This window comes from Trichechus manatus, unplaced genomic scaffold, assembly GCF_000243295.1.
Source record: "Trichechus manatus latirostris isolate Lorelei unplaced genomic scaffold, TriManLat1.0 scaffold00103, whole genome shotgun sequence".
NCBI classification, from domain to species: domain Eukaryota; kingdom Metazoa; phylum Chordata; class Mammalia; order Sirenia; family Trichechidae; genus Trichechus; species Trichechus manatus.
Genome location: NW_004444039.1, coordinates 6,213,093 through 6,231,020, shown reverse-complemented (window position 1 = coordinate 6,231,020; position 17,928 = coordinate 6,213,093). Strand labels below are relative to the sequence as shown.

General features: G+C 46.8%; 1 protein-coding gene across 1 annotated transcript in view; it reads right to left on the bottom strand.

The window, feature by feature from the left end:
- The window catches only part of GMPR (guanosine monophosphate reductase), a 45,305-nt gene extending 27,589 nt beyond the window's left edge, over positions 1 to 17,716 (bottom strand). The window contains exons 1-3 of the mRNA XM_023737480.1: positions 17,426 to 17,716; positions 13,149 to 13,232; positions 8,961 to 9,134 (exon numbers count right to left, since the gene is read on the bottom strand). Coding sequence (XP_023593248.1) covers positions 8,961 to 9,134; positions 13,149 to 13,232; positions 17,426 to 17,470 — 303 coding nt within the window. The 5' untranslated portion in view covers positions 17,471 to 17,716. The remainder of the gene's footprint in view (positions 1 to 8,960; positions 9,135 to 13,148; positions 13,233 to 17,425) is intronic.
- Between the last annotated feature and the right edge of the window lie 212 nt (positions 17,717 to 17,928).

Here is a 17,928-nt window from a genome sequence, read left to right as displayed (position 1 = left end):
CTCTCTACCTCTCCATCTCTCTCTCTCTGTCTCTGTCTCTCTACCTCTCCATCTCTCTCTGTCTCTGTGTCTCTGTCTCTCTACCTCTCTGTCTCTCTTGCTCTCACACTCTCTCCGAGCTAGTTAAATGTCTGTCTTGGTACAAGTTTTCCTGGAAAGCAATTTGTCAGTGTGGAAAAAAATGTAAAAATATGGACGTCCTTTGATCCAACAACCCTTCTAGGATTCAATCCCAGAGAACAACTTAGAGATGAGGTCAAAGATTTAACGACCAGGATGTACTTACTTTTAACCCTGCAAAACTGCAAACACTTTCCCAAAAGGGGAATGGTTAAACAAATCATGACCAGGCACAGGTTTTTATAGAGACTAGTTTAATGTCATGGAAAAACGCTTAAATGCTTTCAGGACAATGTTAGGAGAAAAAGAAGGAAATAACATCCCCATTATAATTTTGTAAAAAGTATACCTATACATGGTAAAATATGCCAAAAATGCTACAAATTTACGTCTAGGAGAAGGGCTTATGTGACTATTATTGATTTTCTTTAAACTTTTCTGGATCTTACAGTTTCTACAATGGACATGCATTACTTTTTCTGTGCAGTAAAAATAGATATAACAAAACATCTGCCAACTTGACAATTTTCACACATATAACTCAGTGACACTGTCTACGTGCATCATGTTGTATAACCATCACCACCCTCCTTTTCCAGATTATTGTACCACCAATAACAGAAACTCAGTGCCCCTGAGCAACGGTGTCCTCTTCTCCCCTTCCCCCACCCCTGAGCACGCATTACTTTTATAATTAAATATGGGCTTTCTTTTTTTTTTTTTGTACGTGCAAACCCCAACATGAACTCTGAGTTGAATAGGATCCTGAGAAACAAGACTCCAAGCTCTCGTTCTTTCTCATCTGTTCAGTAGCTAAAAACCAACAAGACCCTCAGAAGCCACTCTAAGCTCTCCACACAATTTCTTTTTCAATGTGGACTCTCTTTTTTTTTTTTTAAGCTGGTGCTGCCTACTTGGAAACCCTCGTGGCTCACAGAGCTCAGCTGCTAACCAAAAGGTCGGCAGTTCGAATCCACCAGGTGCTCCTTGGAAACTGTATGGGGCGGTTCTACTTTGCCCTATAGGGTCACTACGAGTGGGAATCAACTCGACACCAGTGGCTTTTGTTTTTTTGGTTTGGTGCTGCCTACTACTCATTTTGTTTTACTGGGCAGTAGAGGTTCTACTTTAGGCAAAATAAACCAACTAACACCAGCTCAAGAAGTTTCTACCAGGTATAACCCCAGAAGGTCAAAATGAGACTAAAGGCATTAAGATAGGAGACACTGTTCAGTAACCAAGAGGCTTACGTCCGGGGGTCTCCCGCTCCCCTCAGCTACCAGTTGGCTCCTCAGACAGTGCTGAGGTCCCGGGCGGACATTACGGAGGAGGTGTCATGTGGAAAAACCCCAGAGTGATCAGGAAGTGGCTCAAGGATGAGGCACAGCTCAGCAAGAATGCTGGGCACTGGGAGAAACAGGCAAGTTTCCACTGACAGGAACAAAAAGTTGTATGTAAGTTTGAACCAAGCAGGACAAAAATAGGGGAAAAGCAGTAAAAACTCAATGAGAATGGGAAAAAATGACAAGAATAGGTCAGGCTTTCATGACAGTACCAGCCTACCCACTGGGCCAGTGCTCTGAGCCTGGGGTGTGATATCCTGGGGGCAGGGAGGGTTGGTCAGGGTGATAAGGAAGGAATCTGCCTTATCTCGGAATGAAGCACCTCATAGGTGGAACTAATACAGGATTATCAGAATCTGACCTCACGCAGAAGGACATCTGGCTCAGTCACCTGGACAGTTAGCACAAGTTTATTTCTTGAATTGGCCTTAAACAGCCACAGTAAAAGGCAAGCTAGGCTCTGGGCATGAGGTTATTGGTGTTTCGGTGGTAGAATTCTCCCCTTCCATGCAGGAGACCTGGGTTCAATTCCCAGCCAGTGCACCTCACACACACCCATCTGTCCGTGGATATGTATATGCTGCTGTGATGCTGAACAAGTTTCAGGGGAGATTCCAGACTAAGACGGACTAGTAAGAAAGGCCTGGCAATCTACTTCCAAAAACCAACCAATGAATGCCCTATGGATCACAATGTACGATCTGCAATGGCTCGTGAGGATGGTGCAGGACAGTGCACCAGCGTTTCGTTCTGTTGTGCTTGGGGCCACCATGAGTCAAGGGCCGACTCAACAGCAGCTAACAACATCAATATAAGGTGACAGAAACGTCCCTCGCTGTTTCTACAGGAACCAGGAAGCGGCCAACCCTGTCAGGGTGATAACCACCTTTCACAGCACATTAAACTCAGTTTATTATGTAACTCTCGGGGACAAATATCATCTGCATCTCTGAGGCCATTCACTGCTCTCCACCACAGTTCCAATCCACATCACTTCTAGAAACAGAGTGAAAACAGAAAATCCAGGTGACATGGTCTGAGATGGCCAGCACCTGTGACATGTCCTTTGTACTTCAACGAGGCACCTGTGCTGGCCAGGTGGCCCAGGGTATTGAAGCGCAGGGTTGGCCTCTCTGGGAAGTGGTCGGGAGCAGGCGGCTTGTCTGTGTGGCTGAGAACCAGTCTGAAGAGGACTGCTGAATAATGCATGCAGGCGGGTGAATGAGCCTCATCGAGGCCAGAAAATTCTGAGGCCGTGCCCATGGCTGCCCGGGGATTGGTCAACAGTGGCTGACTGGCATTGCCCTAAGGGTGCAGACCTGGGCTTTTAATCTCCTGAGAACACATTCAGTCTCAAAGACCTACCTCCCAGGACCAGGTCAGAAAGAGCTACCGGCCCAAAGGTACTTCCCAGAGCCAACATGGGGATTTCGGCATCCCAGCAAGGCTGAGCAGGAGGCAGAGAGCTGCAGTAGCTGTAGTGCGGAGCGCAGGCACCAGACTCAGGTCAACCACTCTTACATCTTATTGGCTGTGTGATCTTGGGAAAATGCCCTGACCTAAGATGGTCCCCACATCAATAAAATAGGGAAGAGCACCTGCCTCAAAGATTTACTATTACTCAAAGAGAAGGACCTAGTACGTTAGTGTAGTGCCTTTCCCACAGCACCTAGAACATACTCAGAGACACGTCATCCTCTTTTCTCTCCCAATGCCACCAGGCAACTGGCCATATTAAGACAGAGGTCCCCAGGCTGCGGAAAATCCCACTGCCTCAAGCAGCTTGCTTGGCACCCCCTGTAGCTTTTACATTAAAATCCTGGTTTTCCTCTCCTTAACTAATGCCCAAAACTATAGGAAACTGGCAGAAACTGGTTCAGGCACCATGCTGATATTCAGGATAACCTTTTAGACCTCATGTATAGTAACCTCCTTGCCTCTGGGTGAACTTTAACTGCCATTTTCTGAACACGCAATGCATGAAGTTATATGTTAATCCCATTGCGCCCGCATAGTATGATTGAGAGTGTTGCTGATGTAACCTGTATGAATTTCCTACTTGTAAACCCCTTAAAAGTAATCTTCCCCCTCACCCTCACTGAGCAGTCTTGGCAGCAGCAGCCCTGACTGTTCCTTTCCTTGCACAACGAAATAAAGGCACCTTTCCACTCTCCCACCTGAGTCTCTCATTTATTGGCCGAGACGAGTCACACCAAGCAGAACCTCGGGTTTCCACCTGGCAACAATATGACCTGCTACACTTTTATGTCCATCAGCACCGCTACAGGACCCTTTTCTGCCAAGGGTGTTCTCCAAAAATCCCTACTTTCCCCTCTTCGCAAGTGGAAAGGCTTGCCTTAGGTGAAAGGCAAGGAAAAGGGTGTAAACGTAAATCCAGGCTGCTCTGAGCACAGGTAGCAATAAGCCTCACTTCTGATAGAGGTCTGTCATTGCCAGCCTCTGCCAGTTCACCGCAGTGTGATGATCACAACACTCAGCACTCACAGGATACCCTTCCATTCCAAAACACGGGATGAATGTTCAATCCTTCTCACTATGCCTCTGAAAGCCGTAAGAGAAATGATTTTCAAAAACACCAATAACCAAGGGTGCAGGAATGTTGGAGGCTTCCTAATGAATCACAGATTTCAGGGGTCAGTGCAGGCAAAGAATGGCTGCAGGATAAACATCTGCCTCACCTGAGTCTCCTGCTCATTGCTGGGGAAACCACCAAGAGCCAGGAAAACGCATCACTGGGCCAGCCAGCAGTGGCTGGAGGGGCCTTTCTGGTGGCTGCCCCTCTGGGCCTCAACCCCCGCCCCCCAGCAACCGGCCAGTTCTGCGCTGACAACAAAGCCCTTTCCTTGGGCCTCTGCCGTCTCCTTCCTAGCACTGCCTGCCCTCCCTGTCCTTTGTCCCAGACGGGTGGAACACAGGCGCTCCGGGCTGCAAAACAGGCTGCTGTCCTGGGCTCTCGGCAAGGTCAGCTGTGAACTCAACCTTGCGGCCAGCTGTTTGGAACATGCAGTGGGAAGGCTCCCGGGCTCTCTAGATTAAGTGTCAACCTGGCCAGGCTGATGTGTCCAGTTGCTGGGTGGGTCAAGCACTAGTCTAGATGCTGCCGTGAAGGGATCAAATGTGATTGATTTTAAATCAGTTGGCCTTATGTAAAGCAGATTACCCTCCAAAATGTGGGTAAGCCTCATCCAATCAGTTGAAGGCCTTAAGATCAAAAACTGGTTTTCAGAAGGAGAATTCCGCCTCCAGACTGTAACACAGATACCCTGCCAGAGTTTCCAGCCTGTTGCCTGACCTACGGATTTGGGACTTGCCAGCGTCCACCATCACATAAGCTAATTCCTTAAAATCAATCAATCTGTGTGTGTGTGTGTGTATGTATATAACTAATACACACACACACACACACACACACACACACACACACACACACGTAAAGCAACTGCCATCAAGTGGATTCCGACTCATGGCAACTTCATGTGTATCAGAGTAGAACTGTGCTCCACAAGGTTTTCAATGGCTGATTTTTTGGAAGTAGAAAGCCAGGCTTTTCTTCCAAGGTGCCTCTGGATGGACTCCAACATCCAACCTTTCGGTTAGCAGCCGAGCACATTAACCGACTGCACCACCCAGGGACTCCTTACCATTTATGTAAGGTTTAAAAATAGGGGAAACTTAATGGTTTGTTTGGGAAGGCATAAATGGGTGGCAAAACCAGACACATGCAAGGAAAGAAATGCTCCCCAGAGTCAGAAGGTGCCATCCTCTGAGGTGGGGAATAGGGTAGTAATCCAAGTGTAGATACTCTAAACTGGTGTTCATTTTACGATTTTTTATTAAACATCCACTTTTATGCAATTTCTGCATGTATATCCTATATCGTGACTTTAAAAAATAAATTAAAATAAAAAAAGGAGCCACTAAGTGGCCTCATTCCAAACCAAAAAACCCACTTTGTCCAGTTGATTCTGGCTCATAGTGACCCCATAGGGTTTCCAAGGCTATATAGATGGCTACTGAAGCAGACTGCCACATCTTTCTCTCACGCGGCCACTGGTGGTTTTGAACTGTCAACCTTACAGTTGGCAGTCGATCTCTTTAACCACTGCACCACCAGGGCTCCAAGTGGCCTTGTTAAGTTCATGTAATTTCTGATTCCTAACCCTTCTTCTCTAACTCTTAAACCATAAAACTGGCAGTACAAGTAAAGAGAACTTCCCAGGCTAATTAAGCCTTGTGTCTCCAGAGCAATTAAAACACTAGAGGTGCACTGGAAAGATCTCGATTACTCCACGTCAGATAAGAAGGAACTTCAACAACCTCTAGCTTGCTTTTATCTCCTACACTCAGGAAGGAATAAACAAAGGACTCCTCTCCTAGTCAACAAATATTTTCAAGCTCCTTCTACTGTTTCAGGCCCTGGTGGCACCGTGGTTAAGCGTTAGGCTGCTAACAAAAAAGATGGCGGTTCGTATCCACCAGTCGCTCCTTAGAAGCCCTATGGGGTAGTTCTACTCTGTCCTACAGGGTTGCTATGAGTTGGAATCGATTGACAGCAACGGGTTTTGGTTTCACAGAATTTGTTTATTTAAACCAAAGGCTGCTTATGGATCACCAGGTCCTCAGCTAAGGGCTAGGGTTTCTGCCCTCCTGGGAGTCCAGCCTTCTGTTCCCTCCTTTACATCCTCAGAGAGAAAAATTCACCACCAAGAGTCTGTGGCAGAAGATCTGTTTGGGGCTTCCCAACTAGATGCATCCGCAGTGTTGGGTCATGATAGAGGGTAACTTCATCACCTCCCAACACAAGCCCAAAGAAGGTCAACTTCCCCACCTCAGAATCAAAATCTGGATATTGGTTGCACACATACTGTCTAATGGAAGAAGAGAACTTTATCACTAAGGTTAACAAGGACAGAGGAGGAGAGGCATTGTAACCCCCCAGACGGTAAGTTCAAGTCTTAACTCCCAGTATCGGTGAATGTGACCTTATTTGACACTAGCATCTTTGCAGATGTAACTAACTAAGCTAAGGTGAGTTCATACTGGAGCAGAGCTGGCCCTAACCCAATAAAACTAGTGTTCCTCTAAAAAGAGGTGAATAGACACAGAGACAGAGAGTCACACAGGGAAGATAGTCATGTGAAGACAGAGGCAGACTGGCGTGATGTTGCTACATGCCAAGGAATGCCTGAGGCCCACCAGAAGCTGGACAGACAAGAGTAGATGCCCCAGAGTCTTCTGAGAGACCGTGGCCCCACTGACACCCTGAACTGGACTTCTAGCCTCCAGAACTGTGAGACACTAAATTTCTGTAGTTTTAAGCCACATAATATGTGGGGACTTGTAACTAATACAGGCATGTTAACAAGTCTCAAGGGGCAGTGTGGGGTAATGGGCAAAGCTTAGACTTTGTGTTCAAACCAATCTGCCTTCAAATCCCAGCTTGCCACAATGTTGGCATGACCTTGTAAAAATTCCAAAATGGAAGAACAAACTAGAATTTAAGATTCCTCATCTGTGGTAAATTCACATAATAGTTTGTGGGTTAACGAATTTAACTTTACCCAAAGAATTTGGTCTTTGTCTTTGGTTCCTGAGAGATAACCTCTAAACCCTTGGAATATCCCCCAGGAACGGAAGTGTCTCTGTTATCTAAGGGGGCTCCAGACCACATCTGAGGTTTTACGGTAATAAGGTGACTCAGGTGGGGGCTGGCTAGAACAGAAAGACCCACCACATAATATCAGGGGACTTCAGAGGAGGGGGACATGATTCAATAAATCACGCCTACATGGTGAGGCCTCCTATAAAGGTTCTGAACATGGAAGCTCCATGGGCTTCCTGGTTGGTGAAAAAGACATTGCTCCAAGTGGGACAGTGGCATGTCCTTTGGGACATGGATGCTCCGAGTTGGGAACCCTCCAAGAGTTGGCCCTATGCAACTCTTCATCTGTACACTTTTTGCTATAATAAAACAGTAATTGTAAGCATAGCTTTCCTGACTTCTGTGTTGTCCTAGTGAATTACTGAACCCAAGGAAGTAGTAGGAGCCAGCAGGTCAGAAGTGAGGGGGACTGGGGACCCCTGAGCTCACAGCTGATATCCCAAGATGGTAGAGGGAACTCCCAAATTTGTAGCCAGAAGGTCAGATGTGATGGAGACTCCCATGCTTATAGCTGGCATCCTGAGGGGGTAGTGGCAGAACCCGAAATATATAGCCAGTAGGTCAAAAGTGATAGGACTTCAAGAAGTGGGGACTCCAAGCTTGTGGCTGCTGTCTGAGGTCTTGGTCAGACTTGGCAGTCTGGAGGGCTGTGCCCTTTAATTGTGAGGTCTGACCCAGCTCTGGTGGTTAGTGTCAGAGGAAGACGTGCTGCACGTGCAGCTGATGTCACAACACATGTGCAACAGAAGGGAACAGAATGGATAATAAACTGATTTGAACTGATCAACATATTTGATGTCCGAGAAGTGGGGCCTTGATTTTTCCCACCTACAGTCCCTGCTCTTTACAGAGACACTGCCAACTTCAGGTGAGCAGCTACTGCAAAGCAACAACTGTAAAACCAAAAACCAAAACCCGTCGCTGTTGAGTTGATTCTGACTCATAATGACCCTACAGGACAGAGCAGAACTGCCCCATAGGGTTTCCAAGGACTGGCTGGTGGATTCGAACTGCTGACGTTTTGGTTAGCAGCTGAACGCTTAACCGCTGCACCACCAGGGCTCCAAGAATAACCAAACCAAACCTAAGGCCATTGAGTCGATTCTGACTCTTAGTGACCCTATATAACAAGAGTAGAGCTGCCCCATAGCGTTTCCAAGGAGCGGTTGGTGGATTCGAACTGCTGATAAAGACAGGTATAATTACAGTACAGGTTTTTCAAGAGCCCAACATTAACCCCCGAGTTTCCACCTCCTTCTTCTGTGACTCCATCCTTCCCTTTGGCCCTTGTCCCCAGCAGGAACAAGTACACATTCTAACTTGTGAAAGTGCTAACAATTAGGGAAATACAGAAAGACAGGAAGAGTCGAGAAGCAAAGGTCCTGGATCAAACAGCACACCGAGGGATCTGCAATCAATCATGGCTGCTGCAAAAGGTTCATGTGGTAGATTCTAACTCTGAGAGCAGACTTTTCCACTACCAGATAGGAGTGGGGCAGAGACAACAAAAACACGTCAAACTGGAACCCAGTTCTGTGTTCTCAATTTTTTAAATATATTCTTTGTTAAGAGGAGTGACAGAACCACATGGCAAGAAACATGATGTACAGCCAACACCCCACGATCTGGATTTTAATCTTCTACAGAGGAGAGCAGGTTATCCAATCTTCCATAGCTGCTGTTGTTTTCCTTACCGTCCTCAACTGTTCTTCAAATAAGAAGGCTCCAGAAGCTCTGAAGAGAACACAGCTCACCCTCACCACACTGAAAACTCCGTCTACTTCCCCATGTAGAGAATGTCCCACCATACTTACCATAATGGTGTGTTCTGGAAATCTGGCACGGACGAGTTTCACAAACTCCACAAAATGTTCCGAATACCCATTGGCCACATCCAGGCAAATAAACTTAACCTGCGGTACAGCTTCCAGGATGCTACTCATCTTTTCCAGATCATTCTGCCCGCTGCCCGAACTCACGGCTACATGCTGTGCCAAAATAAAGCAAGACGGACAGACATCAGTGGTGGTGTTCATAAGTCAGAACCTGCCTCCACCCATTCACTCATCTGGTGACAGTACCATGAACCTCTGAGGTTTACCCTGCTCACACATTCAGCAGACCTGCTCAAGGAACACACAACAGCAAGGCAGAGAGATCCGTTCATTAAACCATCTAAACGTTGATTCTGTTACATTCCCCACCATTAAACTGCATACACCCTATACTTGAACCTCAGTCACAGAGTCTTTCCTGTAAACATACTCTCCAATGTTCTGGAAACCTGGTCCTTGGTTCCCCCCCTCCATCCCAATGCATTCTGCTCTTCTGAAGCACACTTTATTATTAGTTTTCTGAAGCTTTTGGAAGGCCTCGTGAGAGAGGGGCTGGGAGTTCAACACAGATTATTTTTAATAACAGCATCCTAGAGGGAAATGGAAAGTGTTGTTTTATTGGCAAGCTGTTTTTGACATCTTTAAAGTAAACAGAGACTGCATTTTCAGCATTATTTAAGCGTCATCCTTCTCCCCTTTTTAAATCATCCCCCAAATGGTCTCCCTGGGCCCAAGACCATAAGGCAGAGTGCTCTTGATGTGTTTCTGTACATCCCACCTCCACATGGGAGAGGGGGACTCCACATGGGGGGGTTCATGTGGGAGGGCTCCACATGGGACAGGGGGCTCTGCACGGGAGCGGGGGGCTCTTCATGGGAGCGGGGGGCTCCCCATGGGAGGGGGTGTACCTGCAGCACCCCATGCTGGTCCTTGGCTATTATTTAATATCCTCAAACTCTCCGGGTGGAACTCTGAAATGGGGAGCTACCAGTGTGAATGTGTCACATCAACTAGATTGAAGGAAGATAGCGGAGGAAAGGTGGGAGGAGCTTCCTGGAGAAGAGAAGCAGGAAGAACGAGGCTTCTTCACACCGAAGCTGTGGTCTTCATTCACCCCAAGCGTCTCGTTTGGGGATGGGAGGAGGGAGAAGGAGACTTCTAAAACTCCTCTGAGAAAACACCTTGCTATTTCCCTTTTCGCTTCCAACAGAATACTGAATGACACACAGATCTGAATGTCTACAGAGAGCTCAGAGTCTCCGTTTTATCATTAAAGGGATAAAATTTCCCAACATGTAAGAACACACGAGCCTGAAATGATCTTAATCTGCACTGTACGCATTTTAGGTCTGAAACCAGCACACCCTCCTCAAGGATACCTCTCTCCCTAATCTCCACAGCGTCCAGGCTGGAACCCTGATCCTCTGCCTCCTCTGAAAAGCCACGCTTCCAGAAAGTATTGGGAGCCCTGGTGGCCCAATGGTTAATGCCACGGCTGCTAACCAAAGGCTGACAGTTCAAATCCACCAGGTGCTCCTTGGAAACTCTGTGGGGCAGTTCTCCTCTGTCCTATAGGGTCCCTATGGCCAGAACCAACTCGACGGCACCTAACAACGCAAAGGATTTGTTTTCAGTAACTCAGTCCTCCAGTGCTGCTCTAACAGAAATACCACAGTGGATGGCTTTAACGAAAAGAAATCTCTCTCTTCACAGTCAAATAGGCTAAAAGTCCAAATTCAGGGCATCAGCTCCAGGGGAAGGCTTTCTCTCTCTGTTGGTCTTCTCATCAATGCTCCCCCAGACTAGGAGCTTCTCCACACAAGGACCCTGGGTCCAAAGGACACGCTCTACTCCTGGCACTGCTTTCTTGGTGGTATGAGATCCCCCTGTCTCTCTGCTGACTCTGTCTTTTATATCTCAAGAGATTGCCTCAGGACACAATCCAATCTTATAGATTGAGTCCCGCCTCACTAACACAACTTGCCACCCATCCTCCCTCATTAACATCACAGAGGCAGGATTTACAACATATAGGAAAATCATACAGTACCAGGAATCATGGCTCAGCCAAACTGATACACACATTTTCTGGGGGACATAATTCAATCCATGACACATACCTTAGTGAAACCACACAATGGACTGTGCTTAGAGTCAGTAGCTCACTTTTCATGAGAATATTTATCTTTTAACTGTTATCTCTAAATCCTTAGCCACAGACGAAGAGCGTTCTTTTAATATCCTCTGTTATTCCTAAAACTCACAGCAGTGTAGCTACAAACACGATATAAGCATACTTCAATTTTCTCTACGTATTCCCTGCTCGTTATTCACAGCCTGACACAGGCAACCCAGTCCGGGCCTTCCTCCTCTCTCGTGAGGGCTTTCCTACCTTTTTTATTTTCCTGTTCGTGTCTGTTAAAGTTTGGCACGTGGCACTCCTGATTGGTTAGCTTCTCTCAGTCCTACGGAGTTTTCAAGATTTTCCCTTTTTAATCAGTCTCTCCTTTGGGATCTGCCTATTCTGGACATGTCACATAAATAGAATCAGGCATTTTAGATCACTTGGTTATGAAGGCTAAGGTTCCAATTAACACATTGCCAAAGTCTCCCTTAAAGAAGTCGAAGGTATAACAACAACCACCACCAAGTCATTGCTCCCCAAACTTCTCTAAGCTTCTGGGGAAGAGGGAAAGAAGGCGAAGATATCTAGAATTCACTTGAACATAATGTGGCGAAAAATGAAAGGCTTGCTAATGTCCCAGAATTGTTTTATCTCCAAAACCACCTTCTCATTGATCAAAATTCACATATAATTAAAGCATGGTAACAACAACGACGTCAAAAAAAGTGTAACCTCGAAAGCGGCATGATATGAAGTTGTTTTCCGATCAAACAGCCTGAGTATGGAAGAGGACGTCTCTAATGCAGGGAAACTTCTCTGCTGGCATCGGCTCAAAAACCACTGGAATATGCTGGGAGCCAAAGCAGGCATGTTGTATTGGGATTTGCTGTTGCTTTTAAACCTGTCGCATTCTTGTTTTGTTGTTTTAGTGACAGCTTCATTGAGATATAATTCACATACTAAGCAGTTCATCCACTGAAAGTGCAAGGCAGTGGTTTTCAGTATATCCGCAGAGTTGTGCATCCATCACCACAATCTATTTTAGGACATTTTCATCGCCCTAAAAAGAAATCCCGTGTCCTTTAGCAGTCACTCCCCACCTCATCCCCACGCTCCAACCCCAGGTATCCATGAGTCTACTTTCCGTCTCCACGGATTTGCCTATCTGGACGTTTCACATACATGGAATCAGACGATATGAGGCCTTCTGTGTCTGGCGTCTTTCACTCAGCAAAATGTTTTCAAGGTTCACCCATGTCAGAGCATGTATCAGTCCTTCATTCCTTTCTATGACTAAATAATAATCCATTGTATGAACATACCACATTTTATCTATCCGTTCATTGTTGATGGACACAGGTTGTTTCCACTTTGGGCTGCTGTGAATCCTGCTGCAGTGAACACTGGTGGACAAGTTTTTGCACGGACATACGTTTTCATTTTCTTGGGTGTATGCCTAGCAGTGGACTTGCTGAGTCAAATGGCAACTCTGTGTTTAATCTTTTGAGGAACTGCCAGACTGCAGACTATTGGCCAAAGCAGTTGCACAATTCTACAATCCCACCAACAGTGTATGAGGGTTCCAGTTTCTCCACATCCTCATCAACACTTGCTATTGTCTGTCCTTTTGATTACAACCACATCTTAGTGGGTGTATTGCTTTTTCAAGTAAAACAAAAAAACTTGTTATAACTAAATGTTTTTTCTGCAGCCAAAAGGCATGTTCAGACTGGATTCATCTTGAAATACCTGGCAGAAAACAGGTCTTCCCCCTAAACTCTCGTGATATAATACTTTGTCTTTCAAGGGAAAACACACACATTTCTTACAGGTAAATCCTAGTATTTTCATAATACTATACAGAATGGGTTTCTTCAGTTAATCCCCGGCAACGATGTAGGACTGGGGGACCAACTCTTCCTTCCCCCAGGTATCTCTTGGGACTCTGTGTTTATCTGCTGCCAATTCATATCCTTTTGACAACCCTGATGTTCCTCCTCCCTTTGCACCATTTACAATTTATAACCAGGCTGTAGTCCTACCTGCAGGCATTCTGGGTGCTTCGTGGCAAAGAGCTTCCAGTCATCCAGGGTGTAATGCTTATGAATGGCTGTAAACAGGCAGTGCTAGGAAACAAAACAACATCATTAGGGTGAAAAGCCAGGTGGGCCCTCTTCCCCTTGCCCATCTGGTGGTTGTGATCCAACAGTATAAAAGCATTGTGTGTTTCTGCCATTCACGCTTAATTTGCTTTGAATATGCTCCCAGCAGCCAAATACAGACAAAGGTGTACCCAGCGCAATCACAAAACCATGCCTGCAGTTCCAATCTGATTAGATGCTACTGCATTTGGGGCTTGGAGGCTCTGCCAGGAGGCAGGAAAGGATAAAGGAGAGGTCTCAGAGGTCTGCCCCATCCCACTCCAGCTCCTGAGTTAGGCCAAGAGAAGCACAGATGGTGATAAAAGGAAAAAACACAGCAGGTCCCCTGCCCATAAGAAAGGCTGCATTAGACAAAATTCTGCTTATCTAACCCCAAAGAACCTTAAAACCAAACCAAACCCATTGCCATCAAGTCGATTCCAACTCAGAGTGACCCTACAGGACAGGGTAGAACTGCCCCATAGGGTTTCCAAGCGCCTGGTGGATTCGAACTGCTGACCTTTTGGTTAGCAGCCGAGCCCTTACTTACACCTAAAGGCTTTTTCTTGTGTTCACTTGTGTTCACAACAGATCAAATTTGCCCAAAGAATTTGGTCTTTGTCCTTCATTCCGGTCCAGAGAGATAACCTCTAAAACCTTAGCATTTCTCCAGGGGCTAAAGTGTCTTTGATGAGGCCTTCATACCATACCTGAGGATTTATGCTAATAAGGTGACTCAGGCAGGGGCTGGCCAGGCTGGAAGGACAACCACCTGACACATGGACACAGATGCTCCAACGGCTTCCTGGTTGGTGAAAGATATCAATGCACGTGGAGGGTAGTGCATTCTTTGGGACATGAAAGCTCTGTGCTGGGAACACTCCCAGACCTCGCCCTGTGTGTCTCTTCATTTGTATCCATTTTGCTATAATACTGTAATCCTAAGTATAGCACCTTCCATGGGTTCTGCGAATCTTTCTAGAGAATTATCAAAAGTAAGGGAATAGTGGGAGCCAGCAGGTGAGATATGGGGGAGGGGAGACCTTGGGGATCCCTGAGTTTGCAACTGGAATCCTGAAGGGGTAGTGGGAAAACCTCAAATCTGTAGCCAGCAGGTTAGAAGTAAGGGTGTCATGGAGTCTCCAAGCTTGTGGCTGGCATCTGAGGTCTTGGGCAGATGTGGCGGTCTGGAGGGCTGTGCCCTTTAACTTGTGATCTCTGACCCAGCTCTGGGTGGCCAGGGTCAGACGAAGACATGCTGTGTGTGCAGCTGGTGTCAGAACAGAAGTGGAAACAGAAGTGAGAAATGAACTGATTCGATTGACCTTTACAGTTTAGTGTCAAGAGAACTGGGATTTGGTTTTATCCAAGTAACAACCTAAACATTTCTTGCTAAAAACTAAACCCACCCGGCAGTTGGTATTCTTGAGGGAGAGCGTTACATAAACTATAGTCCTAAATCTATGACTATCGACCCACCCAGCGTTCACTGAGTACCTACTTTGTGCAAGCACTTTGCGCATATTTTGTCAAATTCTCAGAACTGCTGTGTGTGGTATTACTAGCTCTGTTGGGCAGAAATGGAGCATAATGAAATTGGATGGCTTGGCTAGTAAGGGTGTCATGGACTGAATCATGTCCCTCCAAAAAATGTGTGTATCAGTTCGGCAGGCCACAGTCCTCAGTATTGTGTGTTTGTCCTCCATTTTGTGATTGCAATTTTATCTTAAAGAGGATTAGGGTGGGATTGTAACACTCTTACTAAGGTTGCATCCCTGATCCAATGTAAGGGGAGTTTCCCGGGGTGTGGCCCGCACCACCTTTTGCCTTACAAGAGATAAAAGGAAAGGGAAGCAAGCAGAGAGTGGGGGACCTCATACAACCAAGAAAGCAGTGCTGGGAACAGAGCGCATCCGTTGGACCCAGGGTCCCTGCGCAGAGAAGCTCCTAGTCCGAGGGAACATTGATGAGAAGGCCAACAGAGAGAGAAAGCCTTCCCCTGGAGCTGATGCCCTGAGTTTGGACTTTTAGCCTACTTTACTGTGAGGAAATAAACTTCTCTTTGTTAAAGCCACCCATTTGTGGTATTTCTGTTACAGTAGCACTACATGACTAAGACAAAGGGGTAACGGCCAGAATCAACCTCAGGGTTCAGGCTACTTGCCCTGGACAAGGTCCCCTAACTTCTCTGGATCTGCCGAAATCTTCATCTAAAATTTCCCATTCTAGAATTCTATGACTGGACTACCTACCACTAACTCTGAATCCTAGGAGTGGAAAACACCCAGCTCTCACACGTGGTTAGATTCGAACGCACACTGTCTCGTTGACAGGAAGTCTTGCCTGCGAAAATGAGAACATAGCAAGTTCCTGAGTCCCTAGGTGGTGCAAATGGTTAAGAACTCAGCTACTAACTGAAAGGTTGGAAGTTTGAGTCTACCCAGAGGCACCTCAGAAGAAAGGCCTGGCAATCTACTTCTGAAAAATCAGGCACAGAAAGCACTATGGAGCACAGTTCTACCCTAACACACGTGGGGCTCCTACAAGTTGGAGTTGACCCAACAGCAACTGCTTGGTTGATGATAATCTGATCTGTGAATTAACCAGGTTACTTACTGCTCCCGGAGTCCACCCACTTTGACACTAGTACATAACTCATTAGTAGCAATGGCTGATCACAGATCAGAGCTGGGGAAAGACGAGGAGAGAAAAAAAAAATCCAGTTCCTTTGCCAATTAATTTATTAGCCTCTGGCCCGAAGCTTGGTGGGGGCTGCAGCTGACAGACACTATAACTGCCCATGGAACCAGACAGACCACCCCCTAACTCCGTTTTTGAGCACATTGTTTGAAAATCTTTTCCTTCTAATCACTGGCAAATAATGAATCCCAGGGCCTCCTGTGGTTACACCTACTGCCCACACAGTGAGCAGCTCCTTCGTCTAATTGGATTTCTCTTCACTTGGCAGGCTCGATCAGCACGGAGATACACAGACCTGTGCATCACCGCAAATGCTGTGATGTGTAAGACGCTCTGCACCTCAGGCTCAGATGCCTGAGACCAGGTGCCACCCCCAAGGAGCGTTTCCTTTATTGTGCCCAAGGCCAGGATACTCGCAGTTTCCTCAACTGGAAACTAACGGGAGAACTGGGTAATAAGGACTGTTTTCCACCTCCAGCTTGTACTGTTATCTCTCAGGATACAGTGAGAAGCAAATCCCTTAGCTTCTGGAGTCAGGCAACTGGGGTTTGGATCTTGACTGTGCTCTACCTGGCTGAGCACCCTCGGGTAAGTCACCTCTCGTTTCCCTCTGAGCCTCGGTTTTCTCCTCTGTAAAAGAAACCTACCTCATGGAGTTGTGACAAGAACTAAGAGATAATTATATCCAGTGTTTGGCACATAAGTGTTCAACAAATGTTTTCTACACAATTATGTATGAGGGCATTGGAGGTAGAATTAGCGCCTTCCACGTGGAAGACTCGGGTTCAATTCCAGGCCAGTGCACCTCATACGCAGCCACCACCCATCTGCCAGTGGAGGCTTGCATGTTGCTCTGATGCTGAACAGGTTTCAGAAAAGCTTCCAGACTAAGGTGGACTAGCAGAAAAGGCCTGGCGATCTACTTCCCAAAATCAGCCAGTGAAAACTCTGTGGATCACAATGAACTGATCTGCTGCCGATCACAGGCGTGGATCACAGGCGCGGTGCAGGACCCGGCAGTGTTCCCTTCTGTTGTACGTGGGGTCACCATGAGTCAAGGGCAGCAGTAAACAATGGCGTAATAAATGCTACAGCCCAGACGGCATACAAAGCCGTTCTGACTCCCTTTTAAAGACACTGCCACGTTCTCTAACTTGGTACTTGTCATGGTGTCTATCTTATGTCTTGTCTGTTTCTAAAGCTACCACGGGCAGGTTCAAGGAAGAAATGGATGCGTATCTAGACCATCTCATTGACTGCAAAGTCCAGACACCATCCAATTTCTGACTTGGAAAAAGGGAAAACAGAATTATCTCCAGCAACGATCAGACCCAGAGCTGACTATTCCAGCCGTACCGAATGACCCAAAGCATCTCACTTTTCTGCCCTTCCCCGTGTCTGAACAAGTCCAGGTGGGCTCCTGACAGCCTGCCCTTACTGTGAGCAGCGGGGGTGGGGAGAAAGGTCAACCAGCTCACCTGTGACATCACCACTGCCATCTCAAACGTCCCTACGGTATCCATGTTGGCCACAATGATGGGAATCCCTGAGTAGGTCTGCCTCGAGTTGCGAAATGTGAAGGTACGCTCCAGATCAACCTAGCAGGAGAAGGTGTGAGAAAGTAAGTGCTCGCTCTTACGGGATACTCGCAGAGCTCTATTTCCAGAGTTTGGAACAAGAACACAGAGGAGGGGGATGACCCTTGCTCCCCGGATTCTCTGAGGCATTGGGCCAGGTGTCCCAAAGACAGGAGAGTCCTGAGGAAACCAGGGGATTGTATGCAGGTGCGAATGCCGGAGCCGGCTCCTTAGCACCCTCAAGGGTCTCAGCTAGCTTGTCAGTGCCGCTGTAACACAAACACCACAAGTGGGTCGCTCCACAGAACAGAAATTTCTTTTCCCACAGTTCTGGAGGCCAGAAGTCCAAACCAGGTCTCAGCCGTGCTGATTCCTTCCTCGTTGGTGGCCCCGGGCACTCCCTG